Source organism: Helicoverpa zea, chromosome 16, assembly GCF_022581195.2.
Source record: "Helicoverpa zea isolate HzStark_Cry1AcR chromosome 16, ilHelZeax1.1, whole genome shotgun sequence".
Classification (NCBI taxonomy): Eukaryota; Metazoa; Arthropoda; class Insecta; order Lepidoptera; family Noctuidae; genus Helicoverpa; species Helicoverpa zea.
Window position 1 is genome coordinate 12,236,522 of NC_061467.1, and position 19,571 is coordinate 12,256,092.

The 19,571-nt window shown below is 39.6% G+C and overlaps 1 protein-coding gene across 1 annotated transcript; it reads right to left on the reverse strand.

The window, feature by feature from the left end:
* Positions 1–9,297: 9,297 nt before the first annotated feature.
* On the reverse strand, positions 9,298–10,683 carry LOC124637557. The gene is made up of 2 exons (XM_047174119.1): positions 9,806–10,683; positions 9,298–9,436 (listed from the first exon to the last, which is right to left on the reverse strand). The coding sequence occupies exons 1-2, from the start codon at positions 10,681–10,683 to the stop codon at positions 9,298–9,300; spliced, it is 1,017 nt and encodes a 338-aa protein (XP_047030075.1).
* Between the last annotated feature and the right edge of the window lie 8,888 nt (positions 10,684–19,571).

Here is a 19,571-nt window from a genome sequence, read left to right on the forward strand (position 1 = left end):
TACGCCGCATATTGTACTCGGAGGAATTTTTATTCGACATTACAATATCTACATGCAAAGAGAAAAAAAGATGTAAATTATAGCTTCGTTTAGGCCATTACCATTTGGAACCGGTTTAAAATATGTTGCGCGGCATCATGGCAAACGGCGGGCGAAACTTTATCTGACTGTTATTGATTGTGAAACGAGGCCTAATTTAGGGGGGTTCAAGATGCGGCGCTGTTGTTGTCGCCAGGTGAGTGCGACATTTATCCGCCACCGACATGTGGCACCATTACCACGCGCGACTGATCACTTCCACCAGTGTCTTCACCTGCGTCCCAAGATAACTGCTTACTGTTTCCCGATGGTGACAAAAATCTAGCTAAAAGCTATTTTTAGCTTAAACAGTTGTGCCATTCTTGAGTTATAAATACCAGTACCACACGACTTTCGTTAAATATATTTATACCCTATTTTCTGTTCGGAGAATATACTTGAAATTGGAATATTCATATCTGTTGCCTACGCGACAAGTAACGTAACTCATATTGAGCTTGTAAGTCAGAGCAAGCCTTTGACGATGTCATGCTCAATAATGTGGACACTGCGCGCCGCTGCCTCTCGTGCGAGCAAGCGTCGCCGATACCCGAGTGTGACGCGAACGCTCATATCGTGACGGCGCGGCGGCGCTAGTTGCGAATCTATGAAATTGATAGTAAAGCGACTTGTTTGGGTAAGCACCGCGTTAATCTCGCGTAATGGCTCCGTCCCTCATAACACAGACAATAACGTAACTTGTGAAATTGCGCGTGTTTATCTATAATACACATCGGAGTCGGCGGGATATTAATGTACTGCTCGTTAACTTTGCTAAACAACTTGCTGGATATATTTCTAACAATATCCTGAGCTTATTTAACTTCCCCTGTGCCACCAGCACCGTAAACTAAAATCCAGAAACAGCTAAAGCTATACATGTCGATGTGAAAAATGACGAAGATTATATAAGCGAAATATTCTGCCGTGCTACCGAAAAAGGGCACAACTAACATTTTTTGTCAAAATGAGTTATATACATATTCGGAATCAGGAAAAAAAGGCCTATCTGCCTGATTTTTTGTGGATTTTAAGCTGCAAAATAAACAGAGATAGCATAAGCTTAAAGGGCACAACTACATTACTTTTTAAGTTTTATTACAATAAAAAGGCATATTGTATGATGTGACTTTTATTTTACCTTTTTACTATCGATATATTTAATGGAACGAACATTTTGGCAATTAATGTAAAAGGAAAAGTCACAACTGGCAGTTATGTCCTTTCTATTTATCCCTACGCTAATAAATGTTATATAAAAAAGGCTCATCGGCGTTTTGAATACATTCTAATATTTTCTGCACCTATATATTCATTTAAAAAAATTACAATGAAAAGACACAATTAAGAAAATATGCCTTTTCATCGTAAATTTTACTAAAAATTTAACATTGAAAAGGCATATTTGGTTATATGTGCCTTTTCAACATAATATTGCTCCTTTCTTGTTATTTTTTATGTTAAGTTAAAAAGAATTATGCTAATTATTAAATATATCCATTTAAATTAAAATATAATATTGCTATCGTTGTGTACATACCAAAAAAACTCAATTTTTTACATTTTAACAATTTCGAAAAACACATTTTAAACGTGTTTTTTTAACAAAATTCAAAAAATACTTTAAACTCGATTTTCTCAACATTTGTAAAATGTTAGTTGTGCCTTTCTTAATAACGACGGCAGTATTATCTATACTAATATTATAAAGCTGAAGAGTTTGTTTGTTTGTTTGAACACGCTAATCTCAGGAACTACTGGTCCGATTTGAAAATTTCTTTCAGTGTTAGATAACCCATTTATCGAGGAAGGCTATAGGCTACTTTTTATCCCAGTACGGGAAGTAATTCCCACGGGATGCGGGTGAAACCGCTGGCAGAAACTAGTGTCAAATATAAGGCTTAATATTTAGCTTTAGCTACGGTAATATCTAGCTCGAGTAAAGAAAATGTTTAGGCAGCGCGTCGTCGGTGAAACGCTTCGGAATATTTAATCCTAGAGTTTAGCGTAACAGCCGCTGGGGATGCACGCAGCACGCCTCTCGCGTGACGCGCGATGTACTGCTTACGGAACTAAGATGGAGCGCCACCGAAACACACATTTGGAACGATGTAATTAAGTAATAAGTTATTGAATGGAAGGCCGGCTTTATGGATCTTACATTCTGCTGTCTCGTTAAGACTCGACGCACTCATTTACGTTAATGGACAAAACATTTTCTCTTCGAATCAATCCTAAAAGGAAACAAATGACGGCTTTCCCACATTGTTTGCTTATTTTACCGATACGACAGCGAACTGTAGTTTATGTACCGAGTCGTAAACTAATGCTATTGACATAAAATGACGGCAGATAAACTCTCCTATAAAAAAATCTGTTGCGATTGAAGGAAAAGATATCTTTTATAGATTGCTCAGTTTCCCTTGTACACGCCACTGTGTTGTTACACAGTGGCGTGTACAAGGGAAACTGAGCAATCACATCAGACGTACTTCATTAGATGATGTATTAACAACCACCCAAAACAAAAATGTGAAAGACTGCCAAGTTCGATAATATGGGAATGCTTCGCCTATAAAAGAAGTGAGATCTGAATAAGTACCAAGTTCCATACACATACCTCAGTTAAAAATAGTTACTTTTTAATGATGTTACTTGGCAAGTTTTCATACACCTTGTTATAAACCTACTAAACGCAATGAATCAAGTATTTAATTTTCTATTAAAACTTGCCAAGTAATCATCATTAAAAAGTAACTATTTTTAACTGAGGTATGTGTATGGAACTTGGTACTTATTCAGATCTCACTTCTTTTATAGGCGAAGCATTCCCATATTATCGAACTTGGCAGTCTTTCACATTTTTGTTTTGGGTGGGATTTCATTTATTTTTGTAAGGTTGTTTATTTTATTTTTTTCTTATGATGAAGTTAGTTAAAGAAATGTCTCATTTATACTATCTTTTAGATTTTTTAATATGCACTATGTTTCTTACAAAGAAATGAACTAGATTAACTATGTCTAGATTTACCAACTGACTGACAAGACATGTTATCATATATTATGTTCGTGGATCAAAGTTACACATTCGTTATTTTCGAAAGTGATTCACACTTGGCCGTTTTCAGATTTTTACTTTACTTTGACTAAATACAAACCTTTGTACCATTCGAAGATATATTATATAAATATAGATAAATTTAGTTCGTTTTAGTTCCTTAGGGGTATAAATTTACACCGGGTATAAAACACCTTCATTATTTTGAAACCGACTCACACTTGGCCATTTTCAGATTTTTCCCTTTACCTTGACATAAAGACCTACCTCCATGCCAAATTTCAAGTCAATACGACCATTGGAAGTGGTCTAGGTTTTTGATGAGTGAGTCAGTGAATAAGTGAATCAGTGTATAGTAAAAATAGCGATTTTCTGACGTCAATATCTCAAGACCTACAATAGGTATATTAATGAAATTTTGTATTTTAGATAAGTGAGGGGGTCTCAACAGATACTAGAAATTTGATATGCGTAAATAAAATAGATTTTGAGTTACAGGGGGGTCGAATTTGGCCCGAAATGGTTCGTGTAATATAACCCACGGCCGGTGTGTCGCCTTTTTTGCTCGAACTTGGCGGACACACTGCCGTGTGTCTAGATCTGGGTTTAGGCCAGGCCACAGCACTTCCTCTGCCCTCCTTAAAGTGACTGGCGATATTAGGCGGGCTACGGAAGATGCTAACCTAACAGTGCTGGTTCTAGTCGACTTTTCGAATGCGTTCAATACCGTCAGTCACGATATCTTACTATCCATCCTATCCTATTCGATGGTCTCTTCTGAAGCTCTAGATTGGTTTTCTTCTTATCTTCGGGATCGCCAGCAGTCTGTTCGGGTGGATGAAGGCTCATCAAGTTGGTGTACATTGAATGTTGGCGTTCCACAAGGCGGCATACTCTCACCTCTTCTATTCTCGATATTTATAAATCTACTCACTCTCGAGCTTCAGTGTTCGTATCATCTCTATGCCGACGACTTGCAGCTTTACCGTCACACCAAGGCCATTGACTTGACTGATACTATTGACAAAATTAATGCTGATTTAGAAGTGGTGAAGACTTGGTCTGATAGGTTTGGGGTGGTGGTTAACCCTACCAAGTGTCAAGCCATCATTATTGGGGGTTCGAGAGCTATGAGCAAAGTTGATGGTCTTGGTTTACCAACGTTAGTGTTTAACGGGGTTAACATTCCTTACAGCTGCACTGTGAAAAATCTTGGCCTACACCTTGACTCCACGCTGAATTGGCAATCACAGGTTGCAGCTGTTAGTCAGAAAGTGACCAGCACGCTGCGGTTCCTCTATCGCTTGAAAAATTTTCTCCCAGTTAACGTGAAGGCGACGCTTATGCAAACTTTAATCTTTCCCATAATCGACTATGGTGATGTTTGCTACTATGACCTGAATGCAGATCTGCTCAATAAACTTGACCGGCTTCTCAACAATTGCATTCGATTCGTTTTTAATCTCCGCAAGTACGATCATGTGTCAGCCTATCGAGCGCAACTTAAATGGCTACCGATAAGACAACGTCGTGTGATGAGGGCATTAACTACTCTTTTCTCTATTCTACACTCTCCCTGTACGCCTTCTTATTTAACTCCTCACTTCCAATATATATGTTCTCAACATAGCAAAAATCTCCGCTCCTCTAATAATCGTCTTCTTCACTGCCCTGCTCACCGGTCAGATATCATTCACTCTTCCTTCTTTGTTAAATCTATTCTTCTCTGGAATGAGCTACCTCTGGAAGTCAGGATGGTTAACAGTCGTTATACATTCAAAAAGAAATTACGCGACCACATCCATAGGAAATTGGCAGAATCGCTACCGTAGATTGTTTTTTTTTATATGTATGTATGTATATTATGTATTATTATCTATATATATATTGTATACTTTTAAACTAACTATCCAAACAAAAACCTTGCACCTACCACTGCTATTTCTCCACCACCTAAAGGTAGACTGGGAGAAAACGCCTAAGGCGTTAAGTCCGCCATTGTACGAAATGTGCATGAAGTATAAATAAATAAATAAAATAAATAAATAAATTAACTTATTGAAGTGTCCATGTGTGTGTGTGTGTGTGTGTATGCTTGGTGAGCATCGCTTGCCGAGGCGTCGTCGATGCCGACCTCTATGAATACGTAACTGGCTGTCACGTCACACCCCGCGCCCTCATTACACAGCGTGCCCTCACTACACTCGACCGCTAATGTCTCCTAACATCCACTTTTACAACTTTCTTATAGCGAACATTTTGCAGAAGTTAGTACCTAATAATATTACATCATTTTCACCTGCAATTTTCAAAACAATCTTTTGGAGTACTTTCTAATTTTGATTAATGTCCATGTTCATAACTATTTCATTTTGTTTTCGTTCTATTTAAATCCCCACCGAGATTTTCTGATAGTCTCGACCAAAGCGGGTAGGTATATCAAAAGTATAAGTACAACTTGATTATATTAACATGCTTAGCCCTTTCCATGGTAATTGTGGTATTAATTGGTTGCTTGATGTAATGTAAGTTATGAGTGATTGCCGGTGAGTGACGTCACGCTTGTGGTGCAGGGGCTGAAGGTCTCGCTGGAGGTGCCGCTGGGCGGCGGCGACGCGCCCGAGGACTTCGTCATCATGCCGCGGATGCAGGTACGCCACAACATTCCTTTGAAAAAATATCTTACGAACAAATTGAACATGAAATAATGATAATGTTATACAAGTTTTTTCAAAGACGTATAAGATAATGTTTTTGTTACTAACAAAAGTATAAATGAAGTCGGCATGTACGTGTCACATATGTCATATATGATACACAGTTGTACTTTCGCGTAATGTAGGGGAATATGTCCCGCGGCCTTGTGTACGCATATATTGCGCTCGGAGCGGTGTAATATGCTTCTGGGAGCAGTTCGCCGCCGGCTTTATGCTGCCTTAAAAGCTGTCCGAGGTATATCCCCCCCCCCGGGCTCCTCCTGCCCCCCGCCCCCTGACCCGGTGCGGGTGCAGGGTCAAGGTCGCGTGCAGTCGGCGGCGGGCGCTGCACCGCGCTGCACGTGAAATACATGCTATAAATAAATAACTCCACTACATTACTGCGACTACACTCCTGATCCTTTATGATCACATATTATCTACTATACTGCTATACAAGGTTATAGGTAACACACTGGCAACCTTTCGGGACCGTATCACTAATATCATAAACTAAAACTTTTGTTCTACGACTTTTAATAATTCTCAGATTTTAGTTCATCAAAATTTTCACACAAAAATTAAAATATTTCAAGTGTACGCTCTAAAATTTACGAGGTCTATGGGAAGCAAAAGAAAGCGCTAATTAGGTAAACAGTAGTACAAAAGACAGCGGAGGGGAGCGGGGCTCGGGCGGCGGCGGGGGAGCGTTTGAACTTGACCTATTTACGAGCGGCCGTCAGTCGTTTCTATGCGCCCGCGTCGCGTCATACATGTCCTTGTAGCGAAATTCGGTTGTGCGAACGTAAATTATCTTTACAGTATGGCGTATCGATATTCAAATGTCGAGTACACGGAAATGGTGCGAATGCTTGCTAGGTGTGATGACAATGTTTCGGAAGCCTGTCGCCAATACGCCATACGATTCCCAAACATCCCTACACCTCGCTGAGTAACAATGCTAGCCGCCACACAGCCGTTACGAGATTACGGGCAATTCCGGCATGCCATCAGGGATAGTGGTCGTCCACCGAGGCACACAGTACGTGAAGAAGACGATATATTTTTTATCTGACTTGTTACCAATTCAGAAGTATGACTAGGTACGAGAATAGTGCGCGGGAGGCGTGGGTAGGTAAAGATCTTGCATTCATTCTAAAAGTGCAAACCCTCTACGCCAAACGAATTCATTGTAATGTGTGATAATCTCGACTCGTCCACACACTCTAAGGTTGACTAATCGCTCGACTGGTTTCGATCGGGCCATTAGTTGGTGAAGAAATGGTGGGGCCGTGCAAATTTTATCACTATAGCAAAATAGAGTTGAAATGTGTTAGATAGAACAACGAAATCTTGTAGGTTAGTGTTTGGCAAATGTATTATGTTTTATAAAAAGTCACAGAACAAAAGTTGTAGTTTATGATGTTAGTAATACAGTCCTGCAAGGTTGCTAGTGTGTTACCAATAACCCTGTATACTGTAGACACTCACCTGGTACATGTAGCGTGCTTCATGATCACGTTACATTATTGATAAAAAATGGGAAAGGCATTCAACGTTTCAACATTAATGTACAATGTGTTTGTAGCGTACACGCATCGATGTCGCTTACGTTGCGTTACTTCTGATTACGTCAATATTTGTGTTTCGATTTGTTTGTAATGTTCAATTTATTCCCGCGTGACTTGTTTTCAGTCGGCAATTTGTCGGCCTGATTGAAAATATTTCTCGTTCAAAGCTAACAGAATGTTTTTCAAGCGTTCCAATATCAGAAACAGTTGACATACTGCGCTCAGGTTATGCAGCGCACAGTTTGTACCGCGTTGTATCTCGCGTCGGCTGTCCGGGTGTCGCGTATTGAAGGAACACATCAACTACTCAACAATAGTATCTCCGGCCAACAGAATTGAAATTTAAAAAGAGATATTATCTTTAGCTCTTTTATGTAGAGGTTGCATCGTCCACTTGTTCAGAAGATTTTTTGTTGTTATTTCCTTATTTACTTAAGAAATAAGAATTCTGATTAATTAGGGAAGTATATTATAGGAACGTGCAAATAGATAGTTCTTGAATAAAATTATAAATTTAAAAAAACCCCCGACCCAAAAAAAGTACGCAATAATTATGACAAAAGGTTAAACACGCCAAACCCTATAAAAAGCAAAAAATAACTTTTAACACTACGTAAACTAAATTTTGTCGTGTCGGGGGACCGCTCTAATTCATTACTTTAGATACGTGTTTTTTTTTAAACGAATGTTGTAATTAGGTAGGTATCATTTGATTTATGTATTTATGAAGGTAAAAAGCGGTCCCCCGACACGTCAAAATTTAGTTTACGTAGTGTTAAAAGTAATTTTTTGCTTTTTATAGGGTTTGGCGTGTTTAACCTTTTGTCATAATTATTGCGTACTTTTTTTGGGTCGGGGGTTTTTTTTAATTTATAATTTAATTTTATTTCATGCTTTTTAAAGGAGCTCCTTAATTTTTCCTTCTTTCATTTAATTTATTTTATCTTAAGATGGGTCGCTATATGCGATCTCGGCCAAAGGAACCTGCTTAACAATCCTCATGACAAATTGGCTCTGGGAGAATTGCACAGATTGAGAAACAATAAAGATTAACCTTTGGACATTCTAGATTTTCAGCAAAAATATAAATCGGTTTATCCGTTTCATTCCGGCATTTCAGGGTTTCATCCGCCACATCCCATTTCCAGCATCAGGTTCTCGTCAATCAGAAACATGAAGAGAACTCGTCAAGACAAATTCAACGAGCCCAAACTCGATGGGTTTACTAAAAGGCAGTTCAGGGTTACGTCTCCTACCTTCGTGCCCTAACAGCAGACTAGCTCAGTGGTTCCAAAAGACATTAGTGTTTCAAATTTCAGATCCCACATATACTTGCAAGTAAACTGAGCGTGTAACATTCCTATCACATCTAGCAAACGAGCTGATGACCTTGAAGACCTGAACCGATTTCCACCAAACATAGCTAAGAACACTCCCGACTGATACACCTTTTAAACAAAAAAAACCGCATTACAATCGGATCATCCGTTTGGGAGCTACGATGCCACATACACACACACACACACACACACACAGACACGTCAAACTTATAACACCCCGTCGTTTTTGAGTCGGGGGTTAAAAACAGACAAACAAGTCCACTACAATGGCTCCACAGACAGTTGTACAAAGCGAGCCACTACCCTGCATGAGCCCGCTGTGCGCGACTGTACCGCCCGCGGCCGCTGTGCGCCACCGTACGCGACTGTACCGCGCCGCCGTCGCCGCACGTCCCACTTCCAAACTCGCTAGCCTTTCATGTGCACACTTCGCAAAACATACGCATTATCCAAAAAGCCTCGTTTTTATTAACGAATATCGTCCTAAATCAACGCTCTGTTGGTTTTTCAGCAGTCGAGCTCCACCATGTACAACCCACATGAAAACATAGTATTCAGACATAGGCGCGTTTGTTTGTGTCATTACACAGGCTTTGAATCGGCTTTGATCGGCTTTTGTTGTCCATGCCCCGGGCTTTGACGACAGTTGCTTTGACGACAAAAATATTTTGTTGAGCGATCTGAATATTAATTCTGCATTAATTTATTCAAAAGCTTTATTTAATTTAATTTAATTTATTTATTTGAATCAGGCATCTAAGGCCCATAGAAAAATACAATACACGAATATTATAACATTAAAACATACACTAATACATATTTTATTTATGTAACTTAAAAAACTAATGCACACGAAGTGTCGGCGTCGTGTTACGCAGCGAGGTGTCGCGTAGCCATCCTCGGAACCTCCGATAAACGACACCTTTCGGCCAAAACTCTTCCTTCAGGAATGTCTCGATGTGATGAGTTGGAACTCGCACCATGAACGAATTGAAGTTCGTATTGTGGCGCGACTCCAACTTCGCCACCCTCAAGGTCCAGTTTGTCTTGGATCGGACATACTCCACGATCTGCTCCACCGTCGTGGTGTGATGTAGACGGGACACGTACAACTGCGTCGTTGGTACTGCAGGACGCAGCAGGATGTTGGGTCCAGTTTGTGCGGTACCGCACTGATTCCTACAAGGTGGCCTCTTCTTTCTCCTTTCAACCTTTATGAAGCCATCCTTGTCGCACATGTCCTTCTTAGGACCAGTCTGTGGCTGTGAGGTGCCACGGGTTTGTTTACCCCCTTTTGCTTTGGCCCGCTTTGTTTGCGTCACAACGGGCTTGTTGGTGGCTGCTACTGCCGCGTAGGCGCGTTTGGGGGTTAATGTTCCTACGCATGTCTCGGCCGCAGGTGTTGACACAGCAGCGGCGGCGGCGGCGGGGCGGGGTGCGTCGTCAGCAACATCGGCGATCGGTGACGCACTCGAATTCGCCGACTCGAAACTGATGACCGACGCATTTTGCGCCCCGCGACGTGTATTCACATTGATTATATCTAATGACCCACTTATGGAAACAGCGTTGCGCAACAACGCCACTTCACCACGCAGGTCACTGATGGTAACCTGTGAAGCTTCCATCTTCGACTTCATATCCTCCAGGCTTGCCTTCAGACACGTTATGTCTTTCAGCAGCCTGGTGACGTCGACGTGATCGAACGTGACGGGAGGCAGCTTATGCAAGTCCTTCGCCACGAATTCAGGCACGTCGTCAGGATCCGTCCTTTTCAGCAGGGAGATGATGTCCTGCAGGCTCTTGTCGCCACCGTCCCTTCGGCGGGATGGCATCTGCTCGAGTTGTCCGAGCGACTTGTAGAGCAGCAGCTTTGCACTGCAAACCTCGTCCTCTTTGTAGGCTGATCTGCAGATCTGCACGATGCTGACTTCATCCATATAATCGATGGCATGATTAATGAATGCCAACACTTCGTTGGCGATGTCAGACAACTAGTCTAGCAACCGGTTGCTATAAAAATCTAGTGGAGTTTTACAGTAACCGAGCTTACTACACCGATAATTGTGTATTCGTGTTTCAATTTAATTATCGGGATCAATCATACACGATTATAGCTGCTTCGGCGTGGCTCGTAGCAGCTACGGCGTAGCATCGTAGCATTTCAAATTATCGTGTTGGCTGTACACGTTGAACTGTAATCGAGTTGCGAGTGACGGTCGGCGAGTATGTTTGAATACAAGCCGCAGCAGTAAATATCATAATATTGACAGCACGGTACTATCGCGAAACATCATCACATCGAGGAGCCATTTCTTCTATGATAGAGCCCTTTTAATGTGTCCAGCATCATAACGACTTCGTTATCGTTTACGATGCGTTGTATCGTATATTTATTAGTGTCGCTCTCGTGTGTGCCCTATACTCCCACGAGCCGCTGCCCCGGGCCGCGCGCTACTCCCCGGTATTAATCCATTTCAAAGTGATTACAAAGTAAATCAACAACTTGCTAATTTGCGGTATGCTAATACTTTACTCGACATAGTTTAACTTATTATTACTGGAAAGGTGTCGTGCGGTAACGGTACATAAATGTATTTTGGAACAAGTTCGGGAATATTAATTTTAGCTCCATATCGTACAGCCGACAGTAATTATAACTGCGGACGTGCCCGCGTCACGACAAATCTACAAAGTTGTTTCATTACTCCTACACAAATGCTAACTCACTGTGGGAATGTTAGTTTATTGTTATATATGTTGAATATATTATTCATAATAGATAGTGTAGAAAGTATTTATAACAAAACATAGTATGTACGAGTATATATACAGGAGTACATGTGTGTATGTGTATGTAGAGATATCGGTATCGCGGGGCGGTAAGGGTTGCAACTCGATACGAATCGTACTCGCGGCAACTCGTCACGGCTCGTCACACGCGCGGCTTCTCGTCACGGCTCGTCACACGCGCGGCTACTCGTCACGGCTCGTCACTCGCGCGGCTGTCGGACACCCGGAGCTGTCGGACAGCGGGGACGCGTCACACGCTGCCTTTGTTTATATGTAATGTTTGCTACGTTATACACATAATTGATAAATCATTTTGCTAAAAAAATAGAGAATGTACAAATTGAAATAACTGACTGTCATATCGTTACTATTACTAAGAATGCATTTGACATAAATTAAGAGAAATTAGAAATTTAGAGCGTCATGTTTAAACTCTTTTAAATACATCCGAATTAAATCAATGGCATCAGAAATGTTACGTTTGAGTCCTGAATGGACCGCACAGCGCTTTATTGGAGCATAAAAACGTAACGTGCGAGTTAACGCGACTATAATGGCAATATAAAGCGATTGTGTAAAGTTTATCGCTGGGTGTCGCTCACCGCGCGTGTGTGCCCTCGCCGACACAGCAAGCGACCCGGCCGCGCCTCCCGGCTCCTGCACTATCGTCATGCGGGGAAATGTATTCCTGATTGCCCGAGGCTTGCTCCATAAAATAAACATTTAATTTAGAAATCTACAATAATAACGAAGCAATAAAAAACTACGCAATCAGGATATCTAAACATTTTATGCATTGTTTCGCATAACTAAGTCTTCTCCTCAATTAAGCCAATTGAACATATTTATATTTATTTGCGCTGTCTTGTATATACTTGTTTGATAGATTGCTCAAAATTATTCAGATAAACTGTATCATCTAATCAGCGACGATTATATTTCTACTATGTAGTAGTTGATGTAAAACACTTTTATTTAAAGCGCGGTGTTGCCTTGTATATTTGCAGGAATGTTGTATATTTGCAGGAAGGATTCGTTTTGATTTGTCAAGTGTTGGATATAAAAGCGAACTACTTAATCAGTACTTCATTATCAGAATCTGACAAATTGTAATATGCAAAGAATATATTTATATAGAGAATACCCGACCCTTTGAGCGTGAAGCATTTTTACGAGGGACGTGACGAGATGAACCAAATTTATAATATTTCATCCTCCTAGTTAGGAGCCGCGTAATTACGGCTTTTATAAAATTCTTTTGAGGGATGTAATACGAGTCGGGGACTCAGAAGAGAACATAACATGAAAGTAAAATATTTATCCATCGTAGTGACAACTATATAAACTCTTTTCCAAAAAAAGCGGGCATTTATGCGAAATTTAGGTTTTAAGGACTTCACGTGTATTTCAAAGGGTTTTAATGACTGCAGTATGTTACTAGCATCAAAAGGGTTAGCCAAGCATGCGTAAGAGTGTATTCTAAATTTGAATTTTGAAGAATTGCTAAGAAGATGGTAAAACGATGTTTTGGACTAAATCCTGGTAGAAAGTTCGTGGGCGTTTTGAAAAGTTTTTGACGTGATTTTCAGAAAACTGATAATGCAGTTTTAATAAATGATTAATGTACCTTTCTGATGCATCAAAACTTTTTGAAAAACTATGCGAATTTGATAAAATTTTCACCTGCTCTTAATGGTCTATGCTGATGATTGATGGTAATGTTACGAGTTTCGGTATTTTTGCGTAAATCTTTCTATTGTTTAGATATTGTACCCACGCAGTTAAAAATATCCCTTTCTCATAAATAAACACTATTTAGAGGAGTATCAGTACTTTGGGCTGCGACAAAACAAATTTAAAGTTAGCAGAGCCATATCACAACTCGTCTCCAATCATACTTTGACATTTAAAAAAGGATAGTATTTAAACGAGTGACTGTGAATTACAATTTTAAGTGTCAAAATTAATTAATTTGGGTTATATAATTACTAAGTGAGCGACTGACTGCAAGTGACGAAAAATCAACAGAATAATATCTTACAAACATTAATTTGAGTTACTTAAAATACAAAATGAGCAGCTTCATAATATTTGAGCGACTTTATATTTGTTTGAGTGTCAACGTAACGTCCTGCATTTTTTTCATTATTTGGCAAATGTATTTTTTATACTGAGCGGCATTTTATCTTAAATGAAGTGTTTCGAATACAAAATGTGTTAAATAAATTACATTAGACATATTTCCTATGAAATCTATACATTTCCTAAATAATAATCGGAAATGTATAATTAAGATATCAAGGGGTAAGCGGGGGATAGCGGAGCGAGGGAAGGGGATTGAAGCGAAGCATGCAAGCAGGCATGCAGCATGGAAGCACAATGCAACATGCAGCAAGCATGGCTTCTGTCACGGCTCCGGTGCTGCGGGGCTCCGGCGGGCGGTCCCATGCGAGCTTATCGTCGCAGATGGTTTTCACACTCACCACCGCGGCGGCGAGCGTTAAAACTACCTGCGCCTCAGCTCGCAGGCCGCCTCGCCCCTCCGCGCCTACGCGGTTTTGAATTGCACTCTAGGGGTAGGGCAAACAAGACTACGTGGAGTCAGTTTTGCAGTGATTCGTTTTCAAAATTCTGCCATCTTAAAATAGAATATCAGGAACCAATAATCATTAATAAAGCAGCTCACAAAACTTTGCTCAAAGTGAACTATTAAGTAGTACGTTATGTATAACCTCACTTAGAAAAATCGATTCTATCTTAATATTGAAGTTGCCCTCTTTGTATTTCCAGTCGCTCACTTAGTAATGTAGTCGCTCGGATAAAATTTTAATATATGATATGGATTTATCATAATTCACTTTTTTAACCCCCGACGCAAAAACGACGGGGTGTTATAAGTTTGACGTGTCTGTGTGTGTGTGTGTGTGTGTGTGTGTGTGTGTGTGTGTGTGTGTGTATGTGGCATCGTAGCTCCCAAACGGATGATCCGATTGTAATGCGGTTTTTTTTGTTTGAAAGGAATGTCATTCGGGAGTGTTCTTAGCTATGTTTGGTGGAAATCGGTTCAGGTCTTCAAGGTCATCAGCTCGTTTGTTAGGTGTGATAGGAATGTTACACGCTCAGTTTACTTGCAAGCATATGTGGGATCTGAAATTTGAAATACTAATGTCTTCTGGAACCACTGAGCTGGTCTGCTGTTAGGACACGAAGATAGGAGACGTAACCCTGAACTGCCGTTTAGTAAACCCATCGAGTTTGGGCTCGTTGAATTTGTCTTGACGAGTTCTCTTCATGTTTCTGATTGACGAGAACCTGATGCTGGAAATGGGATGTGGCGGATGAAATACTGGAATGCCGGAATGAAACGGATAAACCGATTTATATTTTTGCTAAAAATCTAGAATGACCAAAGGTTAATCTTTGTTGTTTCTCAATCTGTGCAATTCTCCCAGAGCTGGTTTGTCATGAGGATTGTTAAACAGCTTCTTTTGGCCGAGATCGCATATAGCGACCCCATCTTAAAATAAAAGAAATTAAATGAAAGAAGGAAAAATTAAGGAGCTCCTTCAAAAAGCATGAAATAAAATTAAATTATAAATTAAAAAAAACCCCCGACCCAAAAAAAAGCACGCAATTATTATGACAAAAGGTTAAAAACGCTAAACCCTATAAAAAGCAAAAAATAACTTTTAACACTACGTAAGTACCAACTAAAGCATGTCAGACTAAACTAAATTTTGACGTGTCGGGGGACCGCTTTTTACCTTTAAAAATACTTACATAAATCAAATGATACCTACCTAATTACAACATTCGTATAAAAAAAAAACACGTATCTAAACAAAATTGTATAAACAGTTATAAGAAGTATATGTAATGTAGTAGTATATAATTACTTCTAACGTTAGGCTAATAAATTAGAGCGGTCCCCCGACACGTCAAAATTTAGTTTAGTCTGACATGCTTTAGTTGGTACTTACGTAGTGTTAAAAGTTATTTTTTGCTTTTTATAGGGTTTAGCGTTTTTAACCTTTTGTCATAATAATTGCGTGCTTTTTTTTGGGTCGGGGGTTTTTTTAAATTTATAATTTAATTTTGTAAGCTCATTCTGGATTTTATTATTAATCAATATTCGTTGTTAGTTTAGTTAATTTTTCGCTTACTCAAATTCATACCGCTCAAGTTATTAATACAGTATGTCATCATCAGTCGCAAAGCGTTTTTTTAATCGCTCGTTTTATTATATCCCTTTAAAAAATACCAAATTTTGTTATAAATGTTAAATCAACCATATGAAAAATGATGAGGAGGGTTAAAGGTATCCAAAAAGTCAAATTATTGCCGGGTTGAAGCTCTCGATAACTCCATAGGTGTCGGGTTACTAAACAATGATTTAGCTGAAAGGGAGTCATGAATTCAAAATTATTGGCCAAACGTATGTTTCTTAAAAAATGATCAGGTAGCCAATTATTGTTATGTTTTAAGCAGGAAAGTGCTGTTGATACCAGAAAACCTCAGTGCAGACAGGTTTATTTAATAAAATGACCGTGGGATGAAAACCCGCTATTTGAACGCTCAGACTCACAGATTTTCAGAGGTCTACGGGGTTTCCCAAGATGCGAGGATATTTAAAAATCAGTGATTACGAGACCTTAAGACCTCGTACTCACAGTCTGAGGGTTTTTTTTTTTTAACGACGTCGAAAATCATCGAATGACCCCTTCCGCTGTGGGTTAGCAGCGGAGAGGGAGTGTCAGACTCTTACTGACTAAAAACCGTCGTGTTCCGTCATGGGCCTTTTATGTACCAGGGCCGCGGTATCTCTTTCGAACAACCCGCAGCCCCGGCAGGCCTTGGCCCTGCTGGGCCAGTCTGAGGGTTATTTTCTGTATTTTGTATAATTTCAAAATGTCAAAATCTGGTAGGAGTCGAGTTGTGAACGGCACTGCTAACTTTAAATTGGTTTTGTTGCAACCCATAGTACGGATATTCCTCTCAATTGTGTTTATTGATAAGAAAGGGATATTTTTAAGTGCGTGGCTACAATATCTAAACAATAGAAAGATTTACGCAAAAATACCGAAACTCGTAACATTACCATCAATCATCAGCATAGACCATTAAGAGCAGGTGAAAATTTTATCAAATTCGCATAATTTTTCAAAAATGTTTTGATGCATCAGAAAGGTACATTAATCATTTATTAAAACTACATTATCAGTTTTCTGAAAATCACGTCAAAAACTTTACAAAACGCCCACGAACTTTCTACCAGAAATTAGTCCAAAACAACGTTTAACCAGTTTCTTAGTAAATCTACAAAATTCAAATTTAGAATACACTTTCACGCATGCTTGGATAACCCTTCGGATGCTAGCAACATACTACAGTCATTAAAACCCTTTGAAATACACGTGAAGTCCTTAAAACCAAGATTTCGCATAGGTGCCCGCTTTTTTTGCAAAAGAGTGTATAACCTTTGTTGAATATCAGCTGTCTGTAGATGAAACGTTGTGTACCGCCGCGCTGTACAATGGACGTGTAATGGTTTGAGTGAGGTAACAACGCAAATACCTTTTTTATTTTGCCAACAAATAACAAAGCAATTTGTCCGCACAATACCGAACGGGCAACTATACTAATATTATCCTAACACTGTGTACACTGAATGTTTGTATGATGTCGTAGCCGCTGAGCCTCCGCGGCACACTCGCACACTGCTGCTCAGCTCACTACTCAGTACTTGGCATTGTATTCATTGCGATCACACACGGAGCGGCTGCCACTCGATATACTATGCTAAGTATTGCACTGAATACATCAATGGTATCATTTTTTCGGCCACAAATCTGGTCAGGAGCTCGTGTTTTCTGTTTCAGCCGAGGCTTACAAGAAGTGGACTGCTACTCGGAGAGCCACTGAGTGTGCCCGCGGCCCTCACCAGCCGCCGCTTTCTCTTACAGCACGTCACTCACGCGGCAGGTGACGTGACGCTCATTCTTCGTTAAACTCTCTTAGTCCCCAGGCCGGCGAACAAATTTTTTTTTGATACATATACATTTAAGACTTTGTGAGTGCCTTCCTTACGATGAGTCCGACAAACTTTTCGAATGCGCAAATTTTGGTGCCGCTGCGTTTTTTAATGCTTGACTCCTGAAATTGTCGATATGACGTCACTATGGCTCTTCGTACATACACGTTTCATCTTTTGAGATTCGTTTAATAAAGTTAACTAGAGAATGGTGGTCAACTTGTCCGATAAAGATCGTGCTGCGTTTGGAGTGTCCACCATCCTGAAAATGTCGATATGACGTCACTATGACTCTTCGTACATACCTATTTCATTTTTTGAGATTCGTTTAATAAAGTTAACTAGAAAATGGTGGTCAACTTGTCCGATAAAGATCGTGCTGCGTTTGGAGTGTCCACCATCCTGAAAATGTCGGTATGACGTCACTACGACTCTTCGTACATACCTGTTTCATTTTTTGAGATTTGTTTAATAAAGTTAACTAGAAAATTGTGGTAAGCTTGTCCGACAAAGATCATGCTGCATATGGAGTGTCCACTGTCCGGAAAATATAGATATATTTTAAGATTTGGTATAAAGTACTGACAATCGGTGTGAAGTATGTTAATAGTAAATGTTGCATTTAGAATGTCGTTTCGAATGATATATGTATCATTACTACAGGAGGGATTTATTAACTTGAAAACACCTATCGATAAAATAATCTTATATAAGCTCTAGCTTCTGAAATACTAACAATTCGCCGAAGTTTTTTTAATATGAAATGTTGCATTTAAAAACGTCTTTTGAATGATGTAAAACTCATTACTAGAGATGGGATTTATTTAATTGAAAACATCTATCAATAATTATAATTTTAAATAAGCTCTAGCTTCTAAACTACTTACAATTTGTCGGAAGTATGTTAACACGAAATGTTTCATTTGGAAAGGTTTTTCAAATAATATATAATTTGTTACTAAAGAAGTAATGGATTAGCTTGACAGAACCTACCGATAATATATTCTTAGAAAAGCTCTAGCTTTTAAAGTACTAACAAATTGTCGGAGTTATGCTAATACAACCTTGCGCTTAAAAAGATCTTTTGATTGAAATATGGCTCATAACTTCAAGTGAGATGTTATTCCTTAACACAATGTAAAGTATCAATAATATGCCTTAGGTCAGTTATGTCTTCCAAAATACTAAGAATCGGTAAGTGGTATGTTAAGACGGAATATAGCGCTTAAAAAGATCTTTCGATTGACATATGGTTCATACCTAGAGATGGGACATTATTTAATTTTAATTTAATTTTAATTTATTTATTTAATCAGATAACATAGATCCATAATGGTTAGTAACAATAGACTTATAAACTATGTTAGTAGGTACTTTAAACATGTCAATTTATTTTACTGTCCCAACTACTATTTTCAGCCAGAGCGAGTGTATCGGACACTGATATTTAAAATGTTGTTGTGACACTGATATTTACTTGCCACTATTTTCAAGATGTCGTTGCTACTACCGCGCACTCTGGCCAGCATCGATGCCACACGCTTGCGTCTTAATGCATAGAAATCATCTATGCGTGCTTCGGCAAACATCGAGGACGCACTACAGAACCGCGGCAATCTCAACAACATCCTGAGTACATTATTATATTGTACGCGCAGAGCGCTGTATGCCCTTTGAGTATAATTGACCCACAGGCTGCTGGTGTAAAACGATTGACAATAAGCTTTAAATAGCGCTAACTTGACTTGCACCGTACAACGAGCAAACCTGCGAGCCAACATGTTCCCCCGGACAGCCAGCGCCCTGCGCTCACGTTCGATATCTTCATTGTCCTTAAGGTCATCGGTGACAATATGCCCAAGATATTTAAATTTGTTCACTCGAGTAAGAGGAGAACCATTGAGACAAATAGGTGGAGGTTCATGCAAGGTTTTATCACCTAGGCCGAAAAATATACACTCACTCTTGGTCACATTGTACATGAGGCCATGACACTCGGCATAC